The sequence below is a fragment of the Streptopelia decaocto genome (assembly GCF_964273445.1).
Source record: "Streptopelia decaocto genome assembly, chromosome: 10".
NCBI lineage: Eukaryota > Metazoa > Chordata > Aves > Columbiformes > Columbidae > Streptopelia > Streptopelia decaocto.
This window is the reverse complement of record NC_138665.1, coordinates 15,085,443-15,106,475: the sequence shown is the minus strand read 5'-3', so window position 1 is coordinate 15,106,475 and position 21,033 is coordinate 15,085,443. Positions and strand designations below refer to the sequence as shown.

The 21,033-nt window shown below is 44.8% G+C and overlaps 1 protein-coding gene and 1 long non-coding RNA gene across 3 annotated transcripts; one reads left to right on the top strand and one right to left on the bottom strand.

The window, feature by feature from the left end:
- Positions 1–10,796: 10,796 nt before the first annotated feature.
- Positions 10,797–20,017, bottom strand: VGLL1 (vestigial like family member 1). Of its 2 annotated transcripts, XM_082061737.1 has the most exons (6): positions 20,004–20,017; positions 17,844–17,907; positions 16,798–17,027; positions 15,809–16,228; positions 13,726–13,785; positions 10,797–13,086 (listed from the first exon to the last, which is right to left on the bottom strand). In XM_082061737.1, the coding sequence occupies exons 3-6, from the start codon at positions 17,006–17,008 to the stop codon at positions 13,046–13,048; spliced, it is 732 nt and encodes a 243-aa protein (XP_081917863.1). In that variant the 5' UTR covers positions 17,009–17,027; positions 17,844–17,907; positions 20,004–20,017; the 3' UTR covers positions 10,797–13,045. The 2 variants fall into 2 exon arrangements, with proteins under 2 accessions (XP_081917863.1, XP_081917864.1); XM_082061738.1 differs by lacking the exon at positions 20,004–20,017 and having other exon boundaries at positions 15,809–16,225; positions 17,844–18,035.
- LOC309444148 lies at positions 14,782–20,008 on the top strand. Its single transcript, XR_014184959.1, has 4 exons — positions 14,782–15,390; positions 15,851–15,994; positions 18,711–18,830; positions 19,286–20,008. It is a non-coding gene; the product is annotated as an uncharacterized lncRNA (long non-coding RNA).
- Positions 20,018–21,033: the final 1,016 nt, after the last annotated feature.

Here is a 21,033-nt window from a genome sequence, read left to right as displayed (position 1 = left end):
TCTGTAGAGGAAAATGGTGGCAGCGTGATGACAAATGTCAAGCTTGCATCTTGGAGAACAAGAACTGCCTCTCTCCGCAGTGCTCTGAGGATGTACCAGATGGAGGATGGAGACTTCCCATGGCAGGGATACAGTGGGATGGTGCTACCAGAAACATCAACACAAGGGTCTTTAAGATGTTTCTCTTTCTAAATGGTGAGAAAGTTAAAACCACGGTCACTATGTAGACCAGCTGCTCCACAAGCACTTTATTGACCCAATGGAGATATTTCCATTTCAACACGTGTGGCATCTCGAGCTCTCCTGCCCACTGGCACACCATTTCCATGACAGCCAGACACACTTGTCACCAAGAAGACCTGCTCTGAAATTCTTTTTGGTCACTGCCCAGAGAGTTGCAGGTCTCTGAGCACCTGGCTGAGCAGTCTCTGCTAAGCATCCCTTCCACAAAGGGTGTTGCACACTTGAAAATTAGTCATCAGATCAATAGATGTGGCCCACACATAGTGCCTGACAACAGAGTGGCATTGGATATGCCAGCTTCAGCATTCCCCTCTGTGCTTCTCAGCCCAGAGGAGACGCATTTCCAAGAAGTGGCTCCAGTCCAGGTGAATCCCAGCCCCAGTGCACAAGCAGAGCATCTCCCATCCTTCCGGGAACATGACAGCAGAAGATGCTGCTAGCCCCAGGCCCCTGCATCCCACTGATGCTGGGAGCAAATCCGCTGCAGTTTCTAGGTACAAGTCACTCTTACTGGCAGACACGAGGTGCCTCTCTGAGCTTGCAGCCTGTTTGCAAAGGGCTGAGAGACCTCAGCTCATCTCACATTTACCACAGGGGCCAGGCGTACCCAGGAGGCTTCCACAGAGCAGCTGCTGTGCTGGGAGCCCCAAATGTGGCCCTGGCCCCTCTCACATGGACGCTTGGCAATGCAGGAGTTCTGCTCCAGATCCTGTCCCACCATGCTCAGGTTATGATGTGTGGCAGCACTTGGGAAGCACACTGAGTGTGTCATCTGTCTTCACCCTTCCCAGAGCTTCATCCACGCCTTAGGGGAGGGACAAAGCTCCTGTAGAGCTACAGAAAAACGTGACTTGTTCAAACACTCTGATTTAGGAGGGGATGGGGCTAAAAAACCCTAAAATTAAGGTGATTATCTACTTGCAGGTTCCCCAGGATCAAGTCACACCAGAGGAACAATCTTTATCTGGAAGAGACCCCTTGAAACATATCTCATGCATAAGAAATCAGACACAAAGCTACGTGCCTCATGGGTGGGTGCTAGCTACGGGTCCAGGAGAGAGATCCTGACATCAAATTGCAGAACCATGGGATTTCGTCTTCCCTGCGGATGCTCAGGCTCAGCCAGAGTCCTGGGCAGCACATCCCCACCTCCCCTCAGACCAAACTGCGCCACCATGTCAGCTGAGGACAGCTGGCCTGGGGACACCCAAACACTGCTCAGGGTACACCTCTTTCCTTCCAGAGCAGCTCCTCGTAAGCCCAAGCTGGGGAACATACTTCTCACTCACTTGAATGAGTCACCAAACCCCAGAGGCTGTAATTCCCTTTTAGCAGAAGAGCAACCTTTATGGTGAAGTAGAAGATCTTTGGTATAAAAGAAAAACCTGCACACCTGGAGGGAACTGTTACACAGAGGTGATGCAGTCAGACATGCTTGCATGCTGAAATGGCCACTTGCTGCAAAATTCAATGACAGAAAGACCCCAAGGATTCTATTTGAGGAAAACACCCAGAGGGTACTAAACATAAGGACAGGAAAAAGGACTGTTTCCCACAAGTATTCAGGGGGATGAAGAAGAACATGCAGCTGTCAAGAAACTACTACCATTTTGCTGAAAATCTACCCACCTAAGTATTGAGTGTTATCAGACTGGGGACAGCAAGTTAGGGGAACAGTACTGAAAAGAGGGTTAAGTGGTTTGAGACAGGAAAGCAAACCCAGAGCATATCCCAGCTGGTTTTCTCACCATCAGACTCCCCACAGCCAGGATGTGGGTCCTGCTGGCCTTTGCCACCAGGGCATAGAGGTGGAGAGACATGGAAGATAGAACACTGGCTTTCTCTTGCTGCCTGTGCCCGGTTGCTTACAGTACTGTAGGTAAGTCAACAGATCTCAATGTCATCACTGGTGAAATGAGACATCTCTATTGCTGGAAAGAATGTAGATCCAGAGATGGAAAAAGTCCAATATATTCAGTGGATATAGGGAAAAAAAAAAATCATCACTATGCCAGCTCTAATCCTCAGAGCATATGATTTCCAAGTGGAATGTATCTTAGGTGGATCTGCAGAATTAGCAGATCCCTCTTTCCCCAGGTCAAGTCTGTTTCACCTGTGACATTAATTGGTGGGTGATCCACCCGTCCTTATCTCAACCTATGGGATTTTTTATCTTACCTTCTCCCCTTGTCCTGTTGAGGAGGGGGAGTGAGAGAGCAGCTGGGTGGGCATCTGGCAGCCAGACAAGGTCAACCCACCAGAAGGTCCCAGGCCTCCCATAGCCCTGTTTGCTTCCGACCCTGCAATGCCATTGCTGAGGAGCATCCCTGCCCTTCCTGGCCAGTGAATTCACCCTAATTCTTGAAGGACTGAGCTGAATCACTACAGCTAATAATTACGTCATGCAATATAGAGTCCCAGCACTGCCACACGCACGCAGCCCCCACCTCTACTAACCAGCTGCCGGTATCATGAAGGTGTCTGGCAGTGCTACACAATACAGAGACAGTTTCTAAGTGACAGCCTGGATTTGATGCAGGATGGTAAAATCCATCCCCTGCCCCTCCCGCCATTCCCTCCTGTGGTGCATGAAATAATAGCAGAGCGTGCAGTCTCTAGGGCGGCCATCAGGATCTTTGAAAAGGGGACTCAGGTTTTTTTCTTTAGTTTTGCAAGGCAAGAACATCAATAGAACTGAAAGTAGGTTCACACCACAGTGCCCACCCATGCAAAACTATAACGAACCACAAAACCAGGCAATTACACAATCTCCTTCTAATGTTTACCAGGTTCATTTTCTGAGCACCGGCTTCTGCTGAAAACAACCTCAGAGTAGTTTAGTGGTAGAAATGACCTCTCAGTCTGTTATTGCCAGAATAAAACCCACTGAGCTTATCCTAAAGGGTAGACGCATATGATTCAGGTCTCTAAGAATGAGCCCCAGTCTTCAGATAATCCTGCAAATGCTCAAAACACTTTTGTTACAAACCCAAAGCTCTCATATCACATTCACTCACATACCTCTACAACAAATGTAATGTTCAAAGACTGCAGCATCCGCAAAGTGTGACAAATGTTAAAGGCTTTGGGATCAATGAGCATCTTTTCATTCCGGGCATCTACAAAGCAGATGAGCCTTGTCCTGATGGAGCCTCCTGGAATTACCAGACTAGTGTCATAACATGGCATTTGTCATCCAGGAGCTGCACCACGTATCTCTCTCAATCACCAGCAGCACAGTGAATCCACCCACAAATGAGCGACAAACATAATTGCATGGGTGCAAACACATTACATATCCTCAGGCGTGCAAAGTACTGCTAATAGGGCTAACAATGTCAAAGGGCTGTAATATGCAAAAGCAGCCAGAGGTGACCCTTGCTGTTCAGACTGCTCCCATTCTCCTTCTGCTGCAGTGGTGGAAGTGACACAAAGCAGGATTTAAGAGAAATATCCTGTAAAAGGGAAGAGGCACATGCGACATTTGCATGATCCAAAGACACAGAGGACTACACACATGTGGTGAAAACCTGCTGCAGCCAAAAATGAACACCTCACGAGGCCAGATCAAGTGTTCTTCCTGACTGAGCTGTATCGACACAGCTGGATTTCCCGGTTTAGGAAGGAACGAGTATACACCTCAGGAAGAAGAGATGCTTGTTCTCTGCCCCTGCCACTCACACGCCAGCAGCACCCAAGTCCAATGCTCAAGCCCTGCACACAGCAGAGTGTCCCTGCAGATCAAGTGATTATAGGCAGCAAAATCACCAATATGATGTTTTTTCAAAGAAAGCAGCTGTGAATATATTTTTTGAAAAGGGAGATTTAGGGAGGTCCGAGCTCTGAACCAGGCCCTGAAAAGAAACAAAGAACAATGAACCGTGTTTATCCAGGGAGTAAATGGCAGCACTGAGCGTTCAGGAAATGCAAGACCAGACTCATTTCCTACATGAAAAATAACAATATCTTCTTTCATGCCATAAAGACTTCAGGCTCTCAGTATTTTTACTGTATGCCAGATGACTGAAATAGAGCTACTTGAGTTTAGAGCCATCAAAGAATTCGACTGAAGTTACCGCAGCCATTGCTTTGGCTGAGGTTTCAGAAGGGCTCTTAGACAAGTACAGAAATAAACCAAATTCAAATACAGCCTTGCAAGAGGGGCTCTTAGTTTCACATCCAAACACATTTGGTCAGTACAATCCCAAACACTGACAGTTTGTCAGCTGAATGATTTACCCAGACCTACTTCTAAATAATCGTAAGTCATAGAAGTAGCTGTCAGCTGAGGCAGTCTTGGGAACACACATCAAGAGCCAACATAACAGCTTAAAACGTCCTGCAAATGCATAGAACGATTTGACTCATTTAATTGCTTAAATCAAACCAAAATCCAATTTAATAACACCCTTATATACGAAGAATATGTCACAAATAACACGTCAACAGAAATACATGTTTAACACAAAGAAGTTAAAACGGTTCTGTGGCAGATGCTCGTTTACATAAGTATTGATTTAATTACAGATTTCTTTCCCTCCTTTCAAGATTGCTGAAAAAGATTCAGAACACAATCCCCAAACTGCTCAACCCGAGCCAGATTTACTAGATGCACTGATTTTTTCCTTTCGTTGTGCCTGCAGAAATGAGCAACATTTCTGCTCTTATTGACATAAACAAAGTCAGAGCCACGGGCAGGGCTGCCACGGCTTAAACCCAGAAGGCACCGGCTGCATGTGAGGAAGTTCAGATCTGTCTTCATAAGCATAAAAGCTGGAATCAGGCCGGAAGATCCTGCAGTTTTCAGTCTGCATTAAAGCAAATCTGTGTGCATGCTGCAGCTGTGTATACGAGAGACAAGGAGGGGGAACACTGAACAGAGGAACCAACCTGGCTCTAGGTTCCTGCACTCCCCAGTTTGCAAAGGCACAGAAAGCATTTTTCCCAGGCAAGGAGCAGTGATGGACAAGGCTCTTATTTCCCTGAAACCCCTCCCTTCGCAAGCATTTCTGCATGGAGATAGGCAGCAATTCTCATTACTCACTCTTATTCGGTTGTTTTGTGCCCTACAAGCCTGTCAGTGTGGGAAATCTGCCCAGCATAAGATCAGTCTGGCAGCTGGCTGCATTCCAGGCAGCGCCAGCACCCTGCAGGATGATGCCAGAGTTGCTTCCCTCACCATTATTTCCAGGCTGCTTTCCTCTGTAAGCAAGGAAAAAATAAAAATAATAAACAAAACCCCCAAACCCACACACCTGTTTTTTGGGATACCACTACACAGGCTGTGGGCAGACAATGGGTTTATATGCCTGGAGGAGGTCACCACTTGTGGCCATGCTGGGATGATGCTGCACAGGGATGTTTTGTAGGATGACAGCGTGTGGTGCATCCCTCGATTTGCTGCCTGTGCGCTCCAGCGTCTTTTCCTCTTGATCTTCCCCATTGTCGCATCATCCCACAAGTTTTCCTGTGAGACAAGAGGTCTGTAACAGTATGTTTCGAACAACAGACCTAGAAGTCTGCTCATCAGATCCAGCTCAACTTCCAGCCCTGCCCAGGTGTGGGCAGGCGTTAGTCATATGCTGACTGCCTTTGTTCAGTATGCCATCTTGTAAACAATGCATATGGATTTTACACCTTAAATCCATCTAATAAACTGAATCTTCCTCTTTTTTTTTCCCAAGAAAGGGTACAAACAGTGCAACCACAATCCTGGTCCTACATATTTGGACGAACCCAGAAAAACAGGCCAGATTGCCCAGGGCAGGTGTTGGGCAATCATTTCATCCTTCATCTGCAAATGCAGAGGTCATTGAGGGGGTGTTGACATTCTGCATGAAGCAGAATGGGAACACCCCCTGCCCCTCCTGCCCCAGCCCTTTTACTCAGAGTAAATCATTCACCTTTGTGCTGTGCAGAGACCTCGGGTGCTGCGCACCCACAGTGCGGCATGGTCCTCCATGCGGTTGTTCTGGTCGAGTACCTTTATGATTCACAAGCAAAAGAATGCTTGGCTACTCTTTGCACATTACAATCAACAGTTATTGGTGCAACCTGAGACAGGGGCAAGAAAGTATTTCGGTGCTAATATTTTCTTAAAACATAGCACAAATCCAGCACCAACAAACAATGTGTGGTAGGTGGAACTCTGATAAGTCACAGCTCAAATGTCTTAGTTATGTGACAGCTTGACTAAAACTGGGAGATTTTCCTTAAAATCCACTTATTCTACATTTTAAAAACCCCTAATTTTTGCATCAAAAAGTCCAGCTGGAGAACTTTCCTAATTGCCCATCATTTTTAATTAGCCCTTGTGTTTTTCTCTGCAGTGATTTGAGTACAGCACCCAGATTGCATACAACGTTCTCCCTGCTGCTGAACTGCAAATGGTGACTTCTGTTAAATATCATTTATCTGGCTCACACTTGAAACTTGACAATGGGTAGTTCTTGACTTGGGTATCTCACAAGAAGTAATATCATTCCTCTCTGCCCTCCTGAGAAACTGGCTTTTCTGCATTAGCGCATACTGCCCCACAACCTACAAAAACCCAAAGATCCTGGTTTCCAGAGCCACAACCAGACCCAGAAAGATGTGGGGGTTGCTCTGTGGGGCCAGTAGCTGGATGAGATGCACAAACATTTGAGACAAACAGACTTTCAAGGCTTTCATAGAAAGAAATGCTTCATCTTCTGCAAGACCACAACAAAGTATTGTCCCTTTGACACATCATTCGTTGGTATTTGTAAGACTTGAGTCATCTCTGACCCTACGAACATGGGGTAACAGATGAAGCCTGAATGTGCGATGGTGCCTCTCCATTACACAGGGAGACAGCTTGTGACAGCAGCCAGTACAGGATTATTTTAGTCTGTGCTCAGTTATCAGAGATGCCCTTTGAGTGTTCAGTACATTCAGTTTCCTTCCATCCGCTCAGCTTGTTTTTCCGTTTGGCAGAGGGATTTACCTAAAGTGACACTCCTCTTTGGTAAATATACAGTATTAGGAACCAATTGAGTGATTTATAACGCTGAGCATAGAAACTTTTTGTTTTAATTGTGCTGTGTGGGAGAGAGGTGTCACTTTATTCTTGTCTCAGGTAGAAAGGTAGTAAGCAGGAGATGAAATAATGTTGCATTTCAGTATGAAATACTGTTTGGTAAAATGTATGTAGCCCTGTGCCTTAGCTAGAATTTGCCAGGTGGAGAAAGAGAGATGGGGAAAGCAAAAATTGCTCTGGTCAGACTCATACCCAGAGCCTGCCCAGCCCAGGTTGGGGCAATGGGAGGAGATGGTGGTACAGAGGTGAGAATGGAGGTCAAGGAATCATAGAGTCAATCATAGAACAGCTTGGGTTGGAAGGGACCTTCAAAGCTCATCCAGTGCCACCCCTGCCATGAGCAGGGACATCTTCATCCAGATCAGGTTGCTCAGAACCCCATCCAGCCTGGCCTGGGATGTCTCCAAGAATGGGGCATCCACCACCTCTCTGGGCAACCTGGACCAGTCTTTTACTACCCTCATCGTAAAAAGTTTCTTCCTCATGTCTAACCTGAACCTCTCCTCTTCTAGTTTAAAACCATTACCCCTCATCCTGTCGTAACCTATACTTCTAAAAAGTCTGTCCCCATCCTTCTTATAGACTCCTTTTAAGAGGAAGCAGCTTTCTGGGTTGTGAGGGCTTTGCAGGGCCAGCCTTGCTCACGGGAAGTGCTGCACCCAGCTTAACCCCCACTGAGAAACCAGCCTGTGGGGGCAGCAGGAACCAGCAGCAGGAACCAACCGTGTGGGTGCTGATGAGCTCAGCCGGGTTCATGGTGGCCTCATGCTGGACTGAGTTTTGGGCAACACCACATTTGAGCTGTCTTGTAGCCAGTTAGGGTCAGCCAGCTCCGTTCTGGCTCCAGCCACCTGCAAGCATCCTCCGAGGTGGTGCAGAGAGCCCTGTGACCCCACACCACAGCCCAGCCGCTGACCTGCCAGCCCCTCGGTTGCCTTTGCACCCCCTCAGCAAAGAAACTGCGACCTGGATGATGTGACCGCAGCCGAGTTGCTTGCACAGCAATATTGGTGGTGCGGTAACACGCAGCCCTCTGACACGGTGTGTGATACTGAAATGAGGAGAGCATCCTCCTCCCAGCAACCAAGGTACCAAAACCACTGGTTTGCACCAGTTTTCTGCTGAAATCCTCCAATTTTAACAATATATGATAACTCAGAGGGGAGTAGCGAGGCCTCAGTGGATCAGCAGCAAAGTGGATTAGAACCCTGAGCCCAAAACATGCACTGTTTTAAACTAGAGAGTAGAGGAAAACAGGGCCGGTTCATAGATTGCAATGCAACAAGGCTTTTACTTTACCAGGAAATTTTCTCTTCCAGTTATTTTGGGTTTGCTTTTATTTGTACTAAGGCCACGTGATCACTTAATCATAAACGTGCCCCAGGGGAATAAAAAACCCCAAACACACACACACATGAAAAAAAATGGGTAGAAAGGGCTTGGTGTGTTTTGAATGCTGTTTTCTTGGGGGGGGGTTTGGAGCTCACTGACCCAGGAATGAGGAGCTGCCACAAACACAAGTGAAGGTTTAAGCCCCTCTGTTCAGACTGTGAGCTCTGTCCTACCCGTGCTCTCCATGCTGGGGGAAGGATGCCATGAATTCACCATTCTCTTCTTCAAAACTGCTTGCTTGCTTGCTTTCTTCAATACTTTGAGAACTTTCCCAAATGAACAGCTTTTGAGATTTTTTTTTCTAGAAAAAATAAAATAAAATAAGAAAAGGAAAAGAGAAAAAGGAGTTTGCACACTTGCAAATTTCCCTCATGTTTCCTGACCTCGGCAGGGCACAGATCACACTTTTAGCTCAGACAGCTGCAAACTCCCCGGTGCTAATGTGCTCTGGCCAGGTCTCTGCCTTCCCATGAGACTCTGAGCTTAGCGCAGCCTGCCAGAAAAGAGGCTTAAAAACTACAATATGGTCAAAGATTCCACTGATGAGTGTTTACCAAAGGCTACGTGCCACATGGTGTCCCTTTCTCACCTGGGTTGTGGCAAATTGATTGACACGTGAATAAAAACGAAAGCAACAACAGCTTAGGTTCCCTTCCCTGAAAGAGATGAGGGATATCAGCTCCACGGTGAGGGCCACCAGCTGTAGCCATTTTCTCAGGTGACATCAGTGTCAGCATCACTGCAAACTGGCTGTCCCCTGGGTGGGGACACCAGCCCTCCCATGGTGGCTCCAGGGACAGCCCAGCTCCCCAGCCAAGTGCTGCCACGTCCAGCCTGAGCACACATGGGAGAATTTATGTTTCTTTCACCTGCTCATCAAAAATTATGGATAAGATAAATGCAAACATATTGTCACACTTCTGTCACATTTCTGAGACATTTCAGGACCAGACTGACTTGGAATAAAAAGCAAAGCTGATGGGGAAGAGAGGCAGTGAATGCCCAGAAGAGGCCCTACAAACTATGGGCCGGTTACCCAGTAGCATTCCTGCCCTCTTTAATTTTGGCTTGTTTTTTTTTTAATGTTTAAGGGTTTTTTTTAGCAACAAAATAGTCTCTCTTGTTTGTCATTGCAGAGGGGGACTATTTTTAACACTGCTAATGGCTGAATAAAATGGGGTGGAGTAGCTAAGCCAGCTACGCTGCTCCCAGTCACCCAGGAGATTTATCTGAGCATCAGAAGAGGAGCTGGACCAGGGCCATCCTGGGCGAGGAGGCAGAGCAAGGCGCCTGCAAACGCAAAACACAGAATAAAATGTCTGTGTCCTGGGCCATGCATGTTGAAAAATGTACAACAGTTCCTGTGGTTTATTAAAAAAGCCCCAGACTCCTCACAGGGTAGGTATGTCAAACACTCGAGTGTTTTTCTCTGCATTAATCTCTGAACAGGGCTCCCAGAGCACATAGTTTGTATCTCATCTGCCCATGAGAAAAAGATGGAGAAAAACCATCCATGCAAACAAGTTATTTCTAGACTAGAGTTTTAGAAATGGTACCCAAAGGAAGGCAAAGAGCAGTTTCCCACAGGGTCAGTAAATTACCAGAAAATGTAAAACCCAGCCCACGTTTGTCCTTCTGTCCTCTGTAGCCGTCTCTGCAGAGGTGCGTGAGCCGTCGGGGAGTCGGAAGCTGTTGAAACAGGTACATCCCGCATCCCTTCTCCTCCTGTCACCACCCTGATTGCTGCATTCAGAGGAGGAACCGAAAATAACCGTGGGAAGTACCAGATGGCAGCTGCTGAATGCAGAGCCCTGTCTGCCAATCCTTCCGAGCAAAAGAGAGCACGTACTGAATGGGAATGAAGATGCCATCGTCGGAGCATGACGGCAGAATGGCAGCATCGGGAACACAGCACTAGCCTGAGTGGAAGAGCAAGAAACACTCCACTCTGGACAAACAATATCGTAGAGCAACATACATGTGCATACAAACAAATATATGTATTATATCCATGTATATATAAAAGCCTACCCAATGTTGAGAACGGCTGTGAAATGTTCAAACCTCTATTCATACTAAATGAAGAAAGTCGAATTGCACTGATGGGTTAACTCTGTTTATTGCAGAAGAACAGGAGGATGCCTGCAAACCCAGGCACGCTCCAGTGTGTGTTGCTGCGGCAGCGCAAGACAAAACGCTGGAGCAGCAGAACCCCTGTCCCCCATCCTCTACCCCAAGGTCATCGCTCTTCCAGCAGCCGGGGAGCAGCGCGAGCACCCGGGATACGGCACCAGCCCTTGGACTGCCCAGGCACTCGCTCCCATTCTCGAGGGCTGCCGCACAGATGATGCCTTTTCTCCTTGTGATAAGCGGCACGCATTTAAAAACATGGGGGTTTTTTCCACCCCATGTGGTTGACTCACCGGACACACAGGCTTTATAATTCATCTTGAATATTCCCAGCTATGACATGCACAGGACCAAACTGTTCCAAGCAGCGCTACATTTTAAGAGCATTTAAATCTACTGTTATACATATTTTCAGACCTTAGAGAGAAATTATTTAAGCATTTTCCTTTAGGAGGGATGGTAGAGGGAGACAAAAATATTTCATTATTCTGAAGCAGTAACTTGACTGGAATTACAACACATGCAAGTGTGAGAGATGTACAGAGTTCAGCTGGGAAATCTTTGCTTCGGCCCATAGAGGATGTCAGATTATATTACCACATAGCCTTAAAAATTGGGGAATTAAGTGATTTGAAATGATAAAAGAAAACTACTTGGAGAGGTACTCCTGAACTTAAAAGCAAGTCAATTTCATAGAATTATTAAGAACAAGTGATTTTTCAGTGCTCATCTATAGGGAGACAGGATGTTGGTTTACCTTTTATTAATTTAGTTAAAATAGCTCCTCTTGGATGCGATCTCAGGTTGGTCTAGCTTATGTATATGTTAGAGCAAACCTGCATGATACAACTGGGACTTTTAATATTTTCCTCTTTAAATTAGTACCATAAACATCTGAAGTTGCTGAACTCGAATTATTTATAAAATTACACAAGGTGTTATAACTGAAGCAGAGCAGTGGCAGCATAGATATCTGGTGTAAATAGAGCCGCAAACACTTATACCAGCGAAGGGTTTTTGTTCTACAAAATCACAAGCCCTACGATCTAAAAGGTCAAATTTCCTTAAGCAACGGTGTAAAGCTGCCAGAAAAAGTTAATCGCGTTCCTTTATATTAGCTAATGAAAAAGGAAAGAATAACCCCCTTAGGATTCACAATAAAGACTAAGCAGTCTCTCTTACCTCAGGGATTATATACACAAGCCTAAACACCAGTCACATGAGGTTTTAGTCACAGTAGCTTCAGCAAACATATTTGCCAAGGGCAGGTGGGTGAAGCGAGGGGGGATCTGGACCTGCAGTACCCACGTGCAGTTCGTGGCTGTCACCTGCTGCACGGAGGAGCATCGAGACCACCCCCGGGCAGCTGCTCTGAGGTTTCTGGGATGCAGCTACCACGAAGGGATTTTTGCTCATTCAGGTGAACACAATAATTCAGCCCCACAGGGCTTCTTTAGAAAAATAACCTTTTATACCTGCAGAGAGGCTGGGAGAATAGACCATTCCCACCTTCGGCTTTTTGCTCAATGGTATTTTAATTGCATCCAATGATGATTCAGATTTCCTCCCAGATCTAGTGCTAATTCACTGCTTTCTAGAGGATGATTGTACATTAGGAGAGGAAAAACAAAGCTTTCGGGCATATGCATATTATATAGTTTCTGAAGAACATCTCTGTGAATTGCAAGTATGGTTACAATCTACTGTACTTCCAAAACAAATACAACAACATGCTTTGCTGATCTATGGTTGTCTTTAAGTCTCCTTCCCATTGTCTAAGACGATTTTAAACAACGAGGAGATATCAAAACAAGAAGCTGCAGCACTGAATTCATGCGAACTGCATCTCTGCACTTATCAGTTACCAGCTGCACTGATAAGAATTGTGCTTCTTATCAAGAGATCGTAAATGAACAAACAAAGAAAGATTTAAAAGTGCTAAGACTCCTTGCAAGGAGACCACATGAAAAGCCTTGAGAAGACAATATTTCTTCACAACAAACATACTGTCAGGTTTAATACCACAGCTATTAAAAAAATCATTTACTGAAAAGAAAAACATTGTTTTTCATTTCCCAAACAGTAAATAGTACATGTATTCTTCCAACTGAGAGAAAAAGCACAGAATAGCTGCAGTTCATTTCTTCTAGTTTCACAGTTGTAAATAAAAGTTCACAGCAAGAACTTTTTCTTTTGGAATAAAGTGGAAACATCTAGTTGCTAAAAGTACAGATCTCGTCTTCTGTCGTTAATCTGAATACCTGAAAGACACAGCAGGACAGTCAAACAGCATAATCCACGCAATCTCTTAGGATGTTGTGCAAACAATACTGCACCTTTAGGTCTTCTCTGATGCAAGAAGGCCCTCACTAGAATAACCAGAACAACCCGTCCAAAGTATCCCCAAAATATTGCACATCAAAGAACCGACATCAGGGTATGACACAGTCTCAAGAGACTAACAAAAGTATGGAAGCCTAAATGCTTTGGGAATAATTTCTTAGAACAACTCCTCTAGCAATGTGGTGGGTTTGTTGGTGAGAAGAGCCAGAAGCCAGGGGCTTGAGATACAAAGCAAGGGGTGTCCTATCTTCCTGGGATCTGAAACGTGGGCAGCCAGTGTAGAACAGGCATTGTGAAGTGGCAGCGATGGTATTATCACAAAAACTAAGCTGGATGGAGCTAGAAGATCATATATGTAATTTTAGTAGAATGTTTTCCCTCTTCTCTTGTTAACACAGTTATAAGAGATGGTGTGTATATCTGGAGGGAAAGCAAACTTTTGAAATACAGTGTGGAAGCGAGCAAGGAAGCATCTTTAATTCTGCATGCATAAGCAGGCAGTTATCCTTCATAGGCGAGTATTAATTTGTTCCAAACCTGCTGGATTCTTTACTCACCTGCAGTGGCATGGCTGTCACTGGGATTTTCTAGGCCTTGGTAAGAGCTTGCTTTTCTCTCTTAAAAATAAAAAAACACTGGAGATGAGCAGAGGTTCAACACAGAGCTAAAAGTAGGCTGTAGTTCCCAAAGAAACCTTGTGCTTTTGCAGCCCAGCCTATAGCACAGGTGCTGGGGAGCTCTGTGCTGTCTGGCACAGCGATATACACTTCCATAAATATAAATATCAGCTGTTCTTAAACATGACACAGCGCAATGAGAAGTATATTTAACAGATAGAGCCAAGAAACAGGGACTCCCACAGCCAGACTAGATGCACACATCCTAGAGACTTGCCAAAGGTTCCTTGTGAACACAGGCCAGTCATTTGTTATTTGTTCTTTTCGGGTTGCCTGATAAGCACATGTACAGCATTACACATGTGGTGTTATCAGGCTCCCTGAATATGCAGAGAAGCCCTGTAAACACTCCGAAAGAAAAGGCTTTAATCGGTGATGGCTGGGGAACATCGGGCTGTTTAATTTCCTTCTGTATTTCTCCCCACTCATTTTCTTTCTGAAACTTTCACAAGCCCACTGTTGTTAGCACTGCTTCCCTTTTTCCATCCCAAGACTAAACATGAAACATCTCAGTTTTTGGAGGAGTCAGCTCCTCAGGCTCCCAAACCTTGGCAGGCTCACATTGCCCCCTTGGGGAAAGAGGCCACCTAACCTTTTTCTGAAAATAAATCCTAGAAGTCCAGACAGTGTCTTTAAAGTAACTAAACTGTCATTTATGAGCTGCAAAAAGTTCAGAGTGCATGCCTGTGCAGTCTCAGCTAAATCTATGTACCACGAGCAGAAAGTTTGTATTCCAGCTGAACACATACACACTCTTTTTTTCTGGGCATTAGGCACTCCAGCAGGAATAAGTCAGCAAAACACCTATAGCTGGGATCCTCATAACAACACGGCTTTGTATAGCCTCAAAAGAGGAGCAGTAGGTAAGACTGGCTGCAGCTATGAACAGCAGCTTTAGCCCATGCTCTGCCAAACTCCTGCTGATGCAGATTAGAAAGTAGTTAACCAGTAGATATTTCACAGCTGGTTATTTTTCAAAACCTAAGACTCAGGATTGCTTCTTCACATGCCTGGTTCTTTTTATCTGGAAGCAGCAGGTAGGAGATGCTGTATTTTTCCAGCAGACACCCTAAACAATTTCACAACCCCTTTTTCTTGGAGACCGCTGCCAAGCCGAGCGGTAACGCCCAGAACAGCAACGCAGGCGTACCCAACAGGGCACCGCTCAGGAACCCTCATCCCTGATCACTTCTCAAAGGCAGGAATTACCCACAAGGGAGCAATTTTCTCCAGCAGACCTAGATGCTGTGGAGATGTAAGCTCCTGGGAAACGGATTTCAATCACCAGCTGTCTTTCTTCTGTGTGCTGGTGGCCCCTAGGAGTGGGATTCCTGCTAATGGTTAATAATAAATAAGGAAAAACTGCATTAGCTCTGGGAAATGTGCAGAGAGCAAGCACAGCCTTTGGCACACAGGACATGGGTGCTCCATGGAAGGCAGCAATTAGCTGTGAGACAAGGCAGGGCTGCCCCACCAGCCCCTCAACACCAGCCCTTCCAGCTGAAGGCAGAGACTGGGGAAGAAGAGAAACCCCTGGCCTTTCTGGTAAGGGCTGCAGTTCATACACTGTATTCAGAATATCACTAGTGCCCTACACAATATTTAGCTCAGGGCACTTACCTGGCCATGGCTTTCTGGCCATAACATGGGAGCACCCAGTACACATAGTGCCACCCAACCTGCTACCTATAAACTAGAGATCCCGATAGCATTATGGATCATGTTTGCAGTCACTTAACGTATTTCCCTAATGTAAGCTAGAAGGTAAGATATTGTGCAAGGGGGCAAGGCATATTTCTGATTTAGTTAACCAGTTCCAAGTACCACAGTACACAGCACTGGTTATGTATTGAACACAATTTCTATGAGCTGGGCTCCAAGAACCTTAGGAACAGATGGTATTATTTTGTCCCTTTACATAAGATGCCATCAAAGAATAAAGAGATAGTAACTATTCCCTTACCTCCCCCAGGAGCTGAACTTTGACTTATATTTTGTAACCTAGCAGGTCCAGTCATACAAGCAGAACTTGAGTGTTGCTTCATGGTACATTCCTGCATGGATGTCAGGCACCTTTCCTGTTGCAGAAGATCAAGAAGAGAACCGTATTTCCTGTCAGAGGTCGGTTCATCGACCGCGTGCAGGTCAGGTAAGGCATGGTGATACACCGAACCGGTAAGATTGGGAGTCCCGATCGAAGGGAAGGGCCATGAATCTGCAGGTTGAGTTGGATGGTGCCGCAGAGCCGATGGCTGGTATTGGCCTGCCATACCAGCAGCAGAAAAGTTCAGAGCAGCATTTGGCACGCTTGTAGCAGAAGATGATGGATATGGTTTGGAGCAATGTGAAGAGAAATTCCACTGATGGGGAGGCATGCTATCTACTTAAAAAGAGAAAGAAATCATCTGAAGTCTCATCAAATCCTACTTTTTTTTCCAAGGCAAATTCCAATGGACTTCTAAGGGAATGTTACCAGACTGCATATTCATTTCTAAAGAAATGTATATTCACTTTTGTGCTGCTTATCTTAAAAATCAGCAACAAATTCATACTAAAAGCTAACTAAACCACTACAACCAATACTTTCAAATTAATATTACATGTGTTTTCTTACAGGCCACTAGCATAGGTGGGGTTTTAACAATTGCAAGCTTAGACAAATATATTTTTATAAAGATAATAAATTTAGACATAATGCACTTAATGCTTTCGACAGTGATGGAAGTTCCTGGCTGGAAAATGAAGACCTGGACCTGCCAGCAGGCTCAGGGAGACCTTGGGAAACACCCCAGCAAACACAAGAATTTACCAAGGAAGTCCTGGATACATAAACCAGGACTTTGCTTTCTGTTTGCACACAATTCCAAGTTTAGACATGCTGCATCTTAAATCCCTAAGTGAAAGCTGGTCCCTCCTGTCCAGCACCACCCTCACGCATGGAAAGCGGCTCACCGTTCTTCAGGACAACCGTCTCGCCCTTGTGCTTTGTGCTCAGGTCTTGTGGGTTCTTGGCATTGCTTAGAGCTCTAGAAAAATGTTCATCTACCATGCTGTTAATATCCCCTTGGAAATACGTAAATACAACACTCTGAGACCCCCATTCTGTTTTCACGGGTTCTTTGCTTTCACTGGGCTTTGGAGAGAGCTTCCTTGTTCCTTCCATTCTCAATAACCAAGAGCCCCTGCCAAAACAAAAGGAAAATCAGACTGGTTAAAGAAATACTATTTAACTTAAAGTGCACAGTCAATGGTGAGCCCATCTTCCTTCTGAAACTTGTAGGGCCAGAAGAACTGTTACTAGTAAGATTAGATTCTTTATCTGGGTTTCTGCTTCTTCCATACACCTTTTCTTTACTGATTTCCTTATTATATACTTCTAATATGAAGTCCTTTAAGTATAAATTGAAAGGAGAAACCTTTCAATGAACAGGTGCTGCATTTTACAGAACAGTGGTGGGAGTGCATTTTTCCCAATCAGACATATTGAATCAAATTAGTCTTTAACACATTCAGTGCAGGATCTTGCTGGTCAGCTGTAAGTTGGATATAACCGTACAATATGCAACATTTGAAAGGGATTCTGTGTCTCAAAAGCAGTGAGTGGCTCAGAGATGCAGAGGGTCCGACGGATACCGACCTTGTATGAGTTACCTGTCAATGTCATGGCTCTACTGAAGAATAAAACAGGCACATCTGTCTACCACTGCCATCCCTCACCCTCGCCAACTTTATCAGTCTGGGCTGAGGACCCAGCACTGCACAAACATACCCTGAGGATGGACGTGTGCTGAAAGAACTGAGGCACTTAGACAAATCATTCAGAGGTGGCATTAGCCCTGGATGAAGCTCAGGGTGAACTTAGAATTGGACAAAGCATTTTGATGTTTTTTTGCATTGTTCAAAAAACATACCAGAGTGAAGGAAAAAAAAAAAGAATAAAAAATAATCCCTGGAGCTTAAAATAGTAATAACTTTACATAACGTAAAGTTCAAAGTACCTTGATCACTGGCAGCACAGACCTCCACAAGGAAAAGACTTCTGAGAATAATTAGTTCCTTTACCTGTCAGAAAAAGACATGCAGATTAAATTACTGGAAATACAAATTATGTAAAAAACCAAACCAAACAAACACACCCCCCGAAACAAACAAACAAACAACACCACGAAACAAAAACCAACCCTTTTTTGTTTGAAAAAGCTTGCCTGGGAAGGTGGTAGGTCTTCCAGTTGCTTAAAACTTCGGTAGCAAGACTGCTAAAACACACACTGTAGCTCAACCAGAAGTTGCGGATTTAAGGCAGGAGTTACTCTAAAATAGTTTGCAGGAGGTCAACAGAGACTACAAGACTCCTTTTTGTTCTCCTTAAAAATCTCTGCTGCCAGATATGGTAAGAGTAGGACAAGGAACATCACTGCTTGTCCTGGAGAAGCACCATTTTAACGCATTTGTGCAGTTTCTGGCCACAGGGGAGCTAGTTCTACAACCAGAGCTCATACGTTCTGCCGTAATCAAAAACATGTTTAGCAAAGCTCAAACTGTGTGTGCAGTGAGAAGTTCCTGCTGTTTCTATTCAATTTTCCAGTCTCATTGTCAACTCATCACACTGCATAGCATAACTGATTTGCTTCATTAGCAAAAAGAAGGCTGTTACTTTTCAGAGACTGCAGAAGCCTTTGGCCAATAGCCGGTTGTATCACACAAAACCTAATGAATCATTAATTTGTGTTTCCATCCAACTAACCCTGCAATAAGCAGTATTGCTTAACCTTTTCCAATACATTTATCTAATTTCTTTTCTAACCATAAACCCCTCAATCCTCAGAAGCTTCCTAATAAACACAGTGCTCATCTGTGTCTTGAAGGGTATTCTGAAATACCTGCAAAGGCTGCATCCAAATAGTATCTCAGTGTTTCTTACACGTGAAAGGACTGTTCAGACTGCAAAGCCAAGAATTCCGACATGAAGAAACATGAGGATTAAGGTTAGCCAGCCATAATCCATCCCCCTTTTTAATCTTAAGCCTTCATCTACAAACTTCTTGTCTATGTTTATCATCTGCTTCCATGTCTAGTTTTGCTTGTTAGCTCTATCCACCCTGTATTCTCTGTTCAGTTTTCCCCCTCCTCACGATCCCTTGCTCAGCTGACCCTGGAACCCTGTCATAAACTACCAATTTACATTCAAACTCAGGAGCTCTTCAGTCCTTCTCTTAGGATTTCTCTTGCTTTGTCCTTGCATCCTTTCCCATTTCCAACCTGTGGTCCACCTGAACACAGTGGTGGGGATGGGACACATAGAGGTTGGCCACCTGTATGTGAAAGGGTATACTCTGTAATAGTCATCTGATTCAAAAGACCGTCTTTCAGAACTTTAAAACGCACCAAACTTTCCCAAACACAGAAACTTAAACCAAAATACCTTCCTTCTGATTTATAGGCACCTTCCCAAGGCCCATGAGGGGAGCAGGAACTGGCACATCCCAGCCAAACAACTGAAAAAACCTTCAAGCGCAAGAAGAGAGACACTTTTTTCCCAGTCTTGTTTTAGAAAGCAACCCACTGTTTACGTTAAGAAACTTTCTAGTTGTTCAGCTGGAGGCCAACGCTTGCCATGGAAAATTCCAACCCAAGTGATGAAAGCTTGGTGAAGTCATCAGTGACCATACGGCCTGAGAAAGGACATCGGGCCATCTCGACAGCAAGCAGCAAAACAGCTCTTCCTACACCGCTCCACCACTGCACATCAACATACAATTTAAAAAGCATTAGCTCTGGCCCCAGAGGTCTATTTTTCCTGCTCCTCACACAGAGCAAGCCAGCCACTTTGTGCCGCTTCATTAACATGCTTAACTTACTTGTGACATTAATTGTAAACTCCTTCGGTGCCGTTTATTGGTGTGTAGCGGCTGTTAGGCTTATGTGAATTGTGACAAAGATAGTTAAAATGCTAAAAAATAATACATTTTTTTAAAGAAAGAATGGTCATTTATCTATTTTTTTCTCATTTCCCTTAAAAGCCTCTTGTGCTTTCCAACAAGTAGAAGGCTGGATATAACCAGGGTTACATCTCAGTCCTCTCCCTGGTCATATGCTCATGGGGAATGGAATGTTCTAATAGTCAGGACTTAGATTTGGGGCACTGTGGTCTTCATTACCTGAACTTCCCATTCTTCTGTCCTCCAGCAGGATGTCTGCAAAAAAAAGGCAGAAATCCTTCCAATTTGTGTCTGCCACAACTGTTGTCAAAATACAGTAGAAGTGGAGCTCAGGCTGAAACCGATCCGGCTCATCTCACGCTACTCTCAGAATGGGTTAATTAAGGAAAAATAGTGCGAGGAATTGTCCCAGTTTTGTCCTTCAGGTGGACAAGGATACATGGTCAACACCAGCTAAAGAGACATGGTTGTCACTGCAAGTGACAATACTTCAAATATTTTTCATATACTACATCCTTGCTTGTAGTATTAACTTCCCATCACCGTAGCATCATAGAGGGAACATTCTGTTCTCTATTTATTTTCTATAATGTTCTAGAGAACATTCTGTTCTCTATTTCTCTATAACAACCCAAACCGGTTTTAAAAATAAATAAAATTTAAGAAAAAATTCCACTTCCCGAGTAGTAAGCAAGAATTTAACAAGCAGGCATTCTCTTTCATCAATTGTCTTTCAAATAAGGCAACATCTGAGAAAGTCAGTGAATGTAAGTTGAAATTATCACCGAATTCTCCTACCTCAGCTCACTGTCACGAGCGGTGTCGCACCTGTAGCGTTGTCCAGGTGCGGGAGGGTCATGCTGTGTCCAGCAGTTTGGGATCCTTCCCCGGGAGGTGGCGGGAGCTCCGCAGGGACTGCGGGAGATGGGCAGCGCTCATGAGCTCCCTACCTGCTTCCCAGCCGCCAGCCAACAAGGCGTTTCCTTCAGCCGATCTGCTAAGAATGCATGAAATGCACTCCAACGAGTCCACCGGGTTAGGAGGCTTCAGGAATGAGGAAAATAGGACTCTAAGTAGTGCTTTGTGGTTTGTTGGTTTTTTTTTTAATATGACATTGTGTACACAATAAAGACGACAGCGCCTGGACTTCAGAAGAGCTTAGAGTAAGATGGTAAGTTATGGCAGAGAATCAAACGTGGCAAGGAGCATAAAGGACTTTCCTCTGCCAGGTTATGGCATATTCAGTATA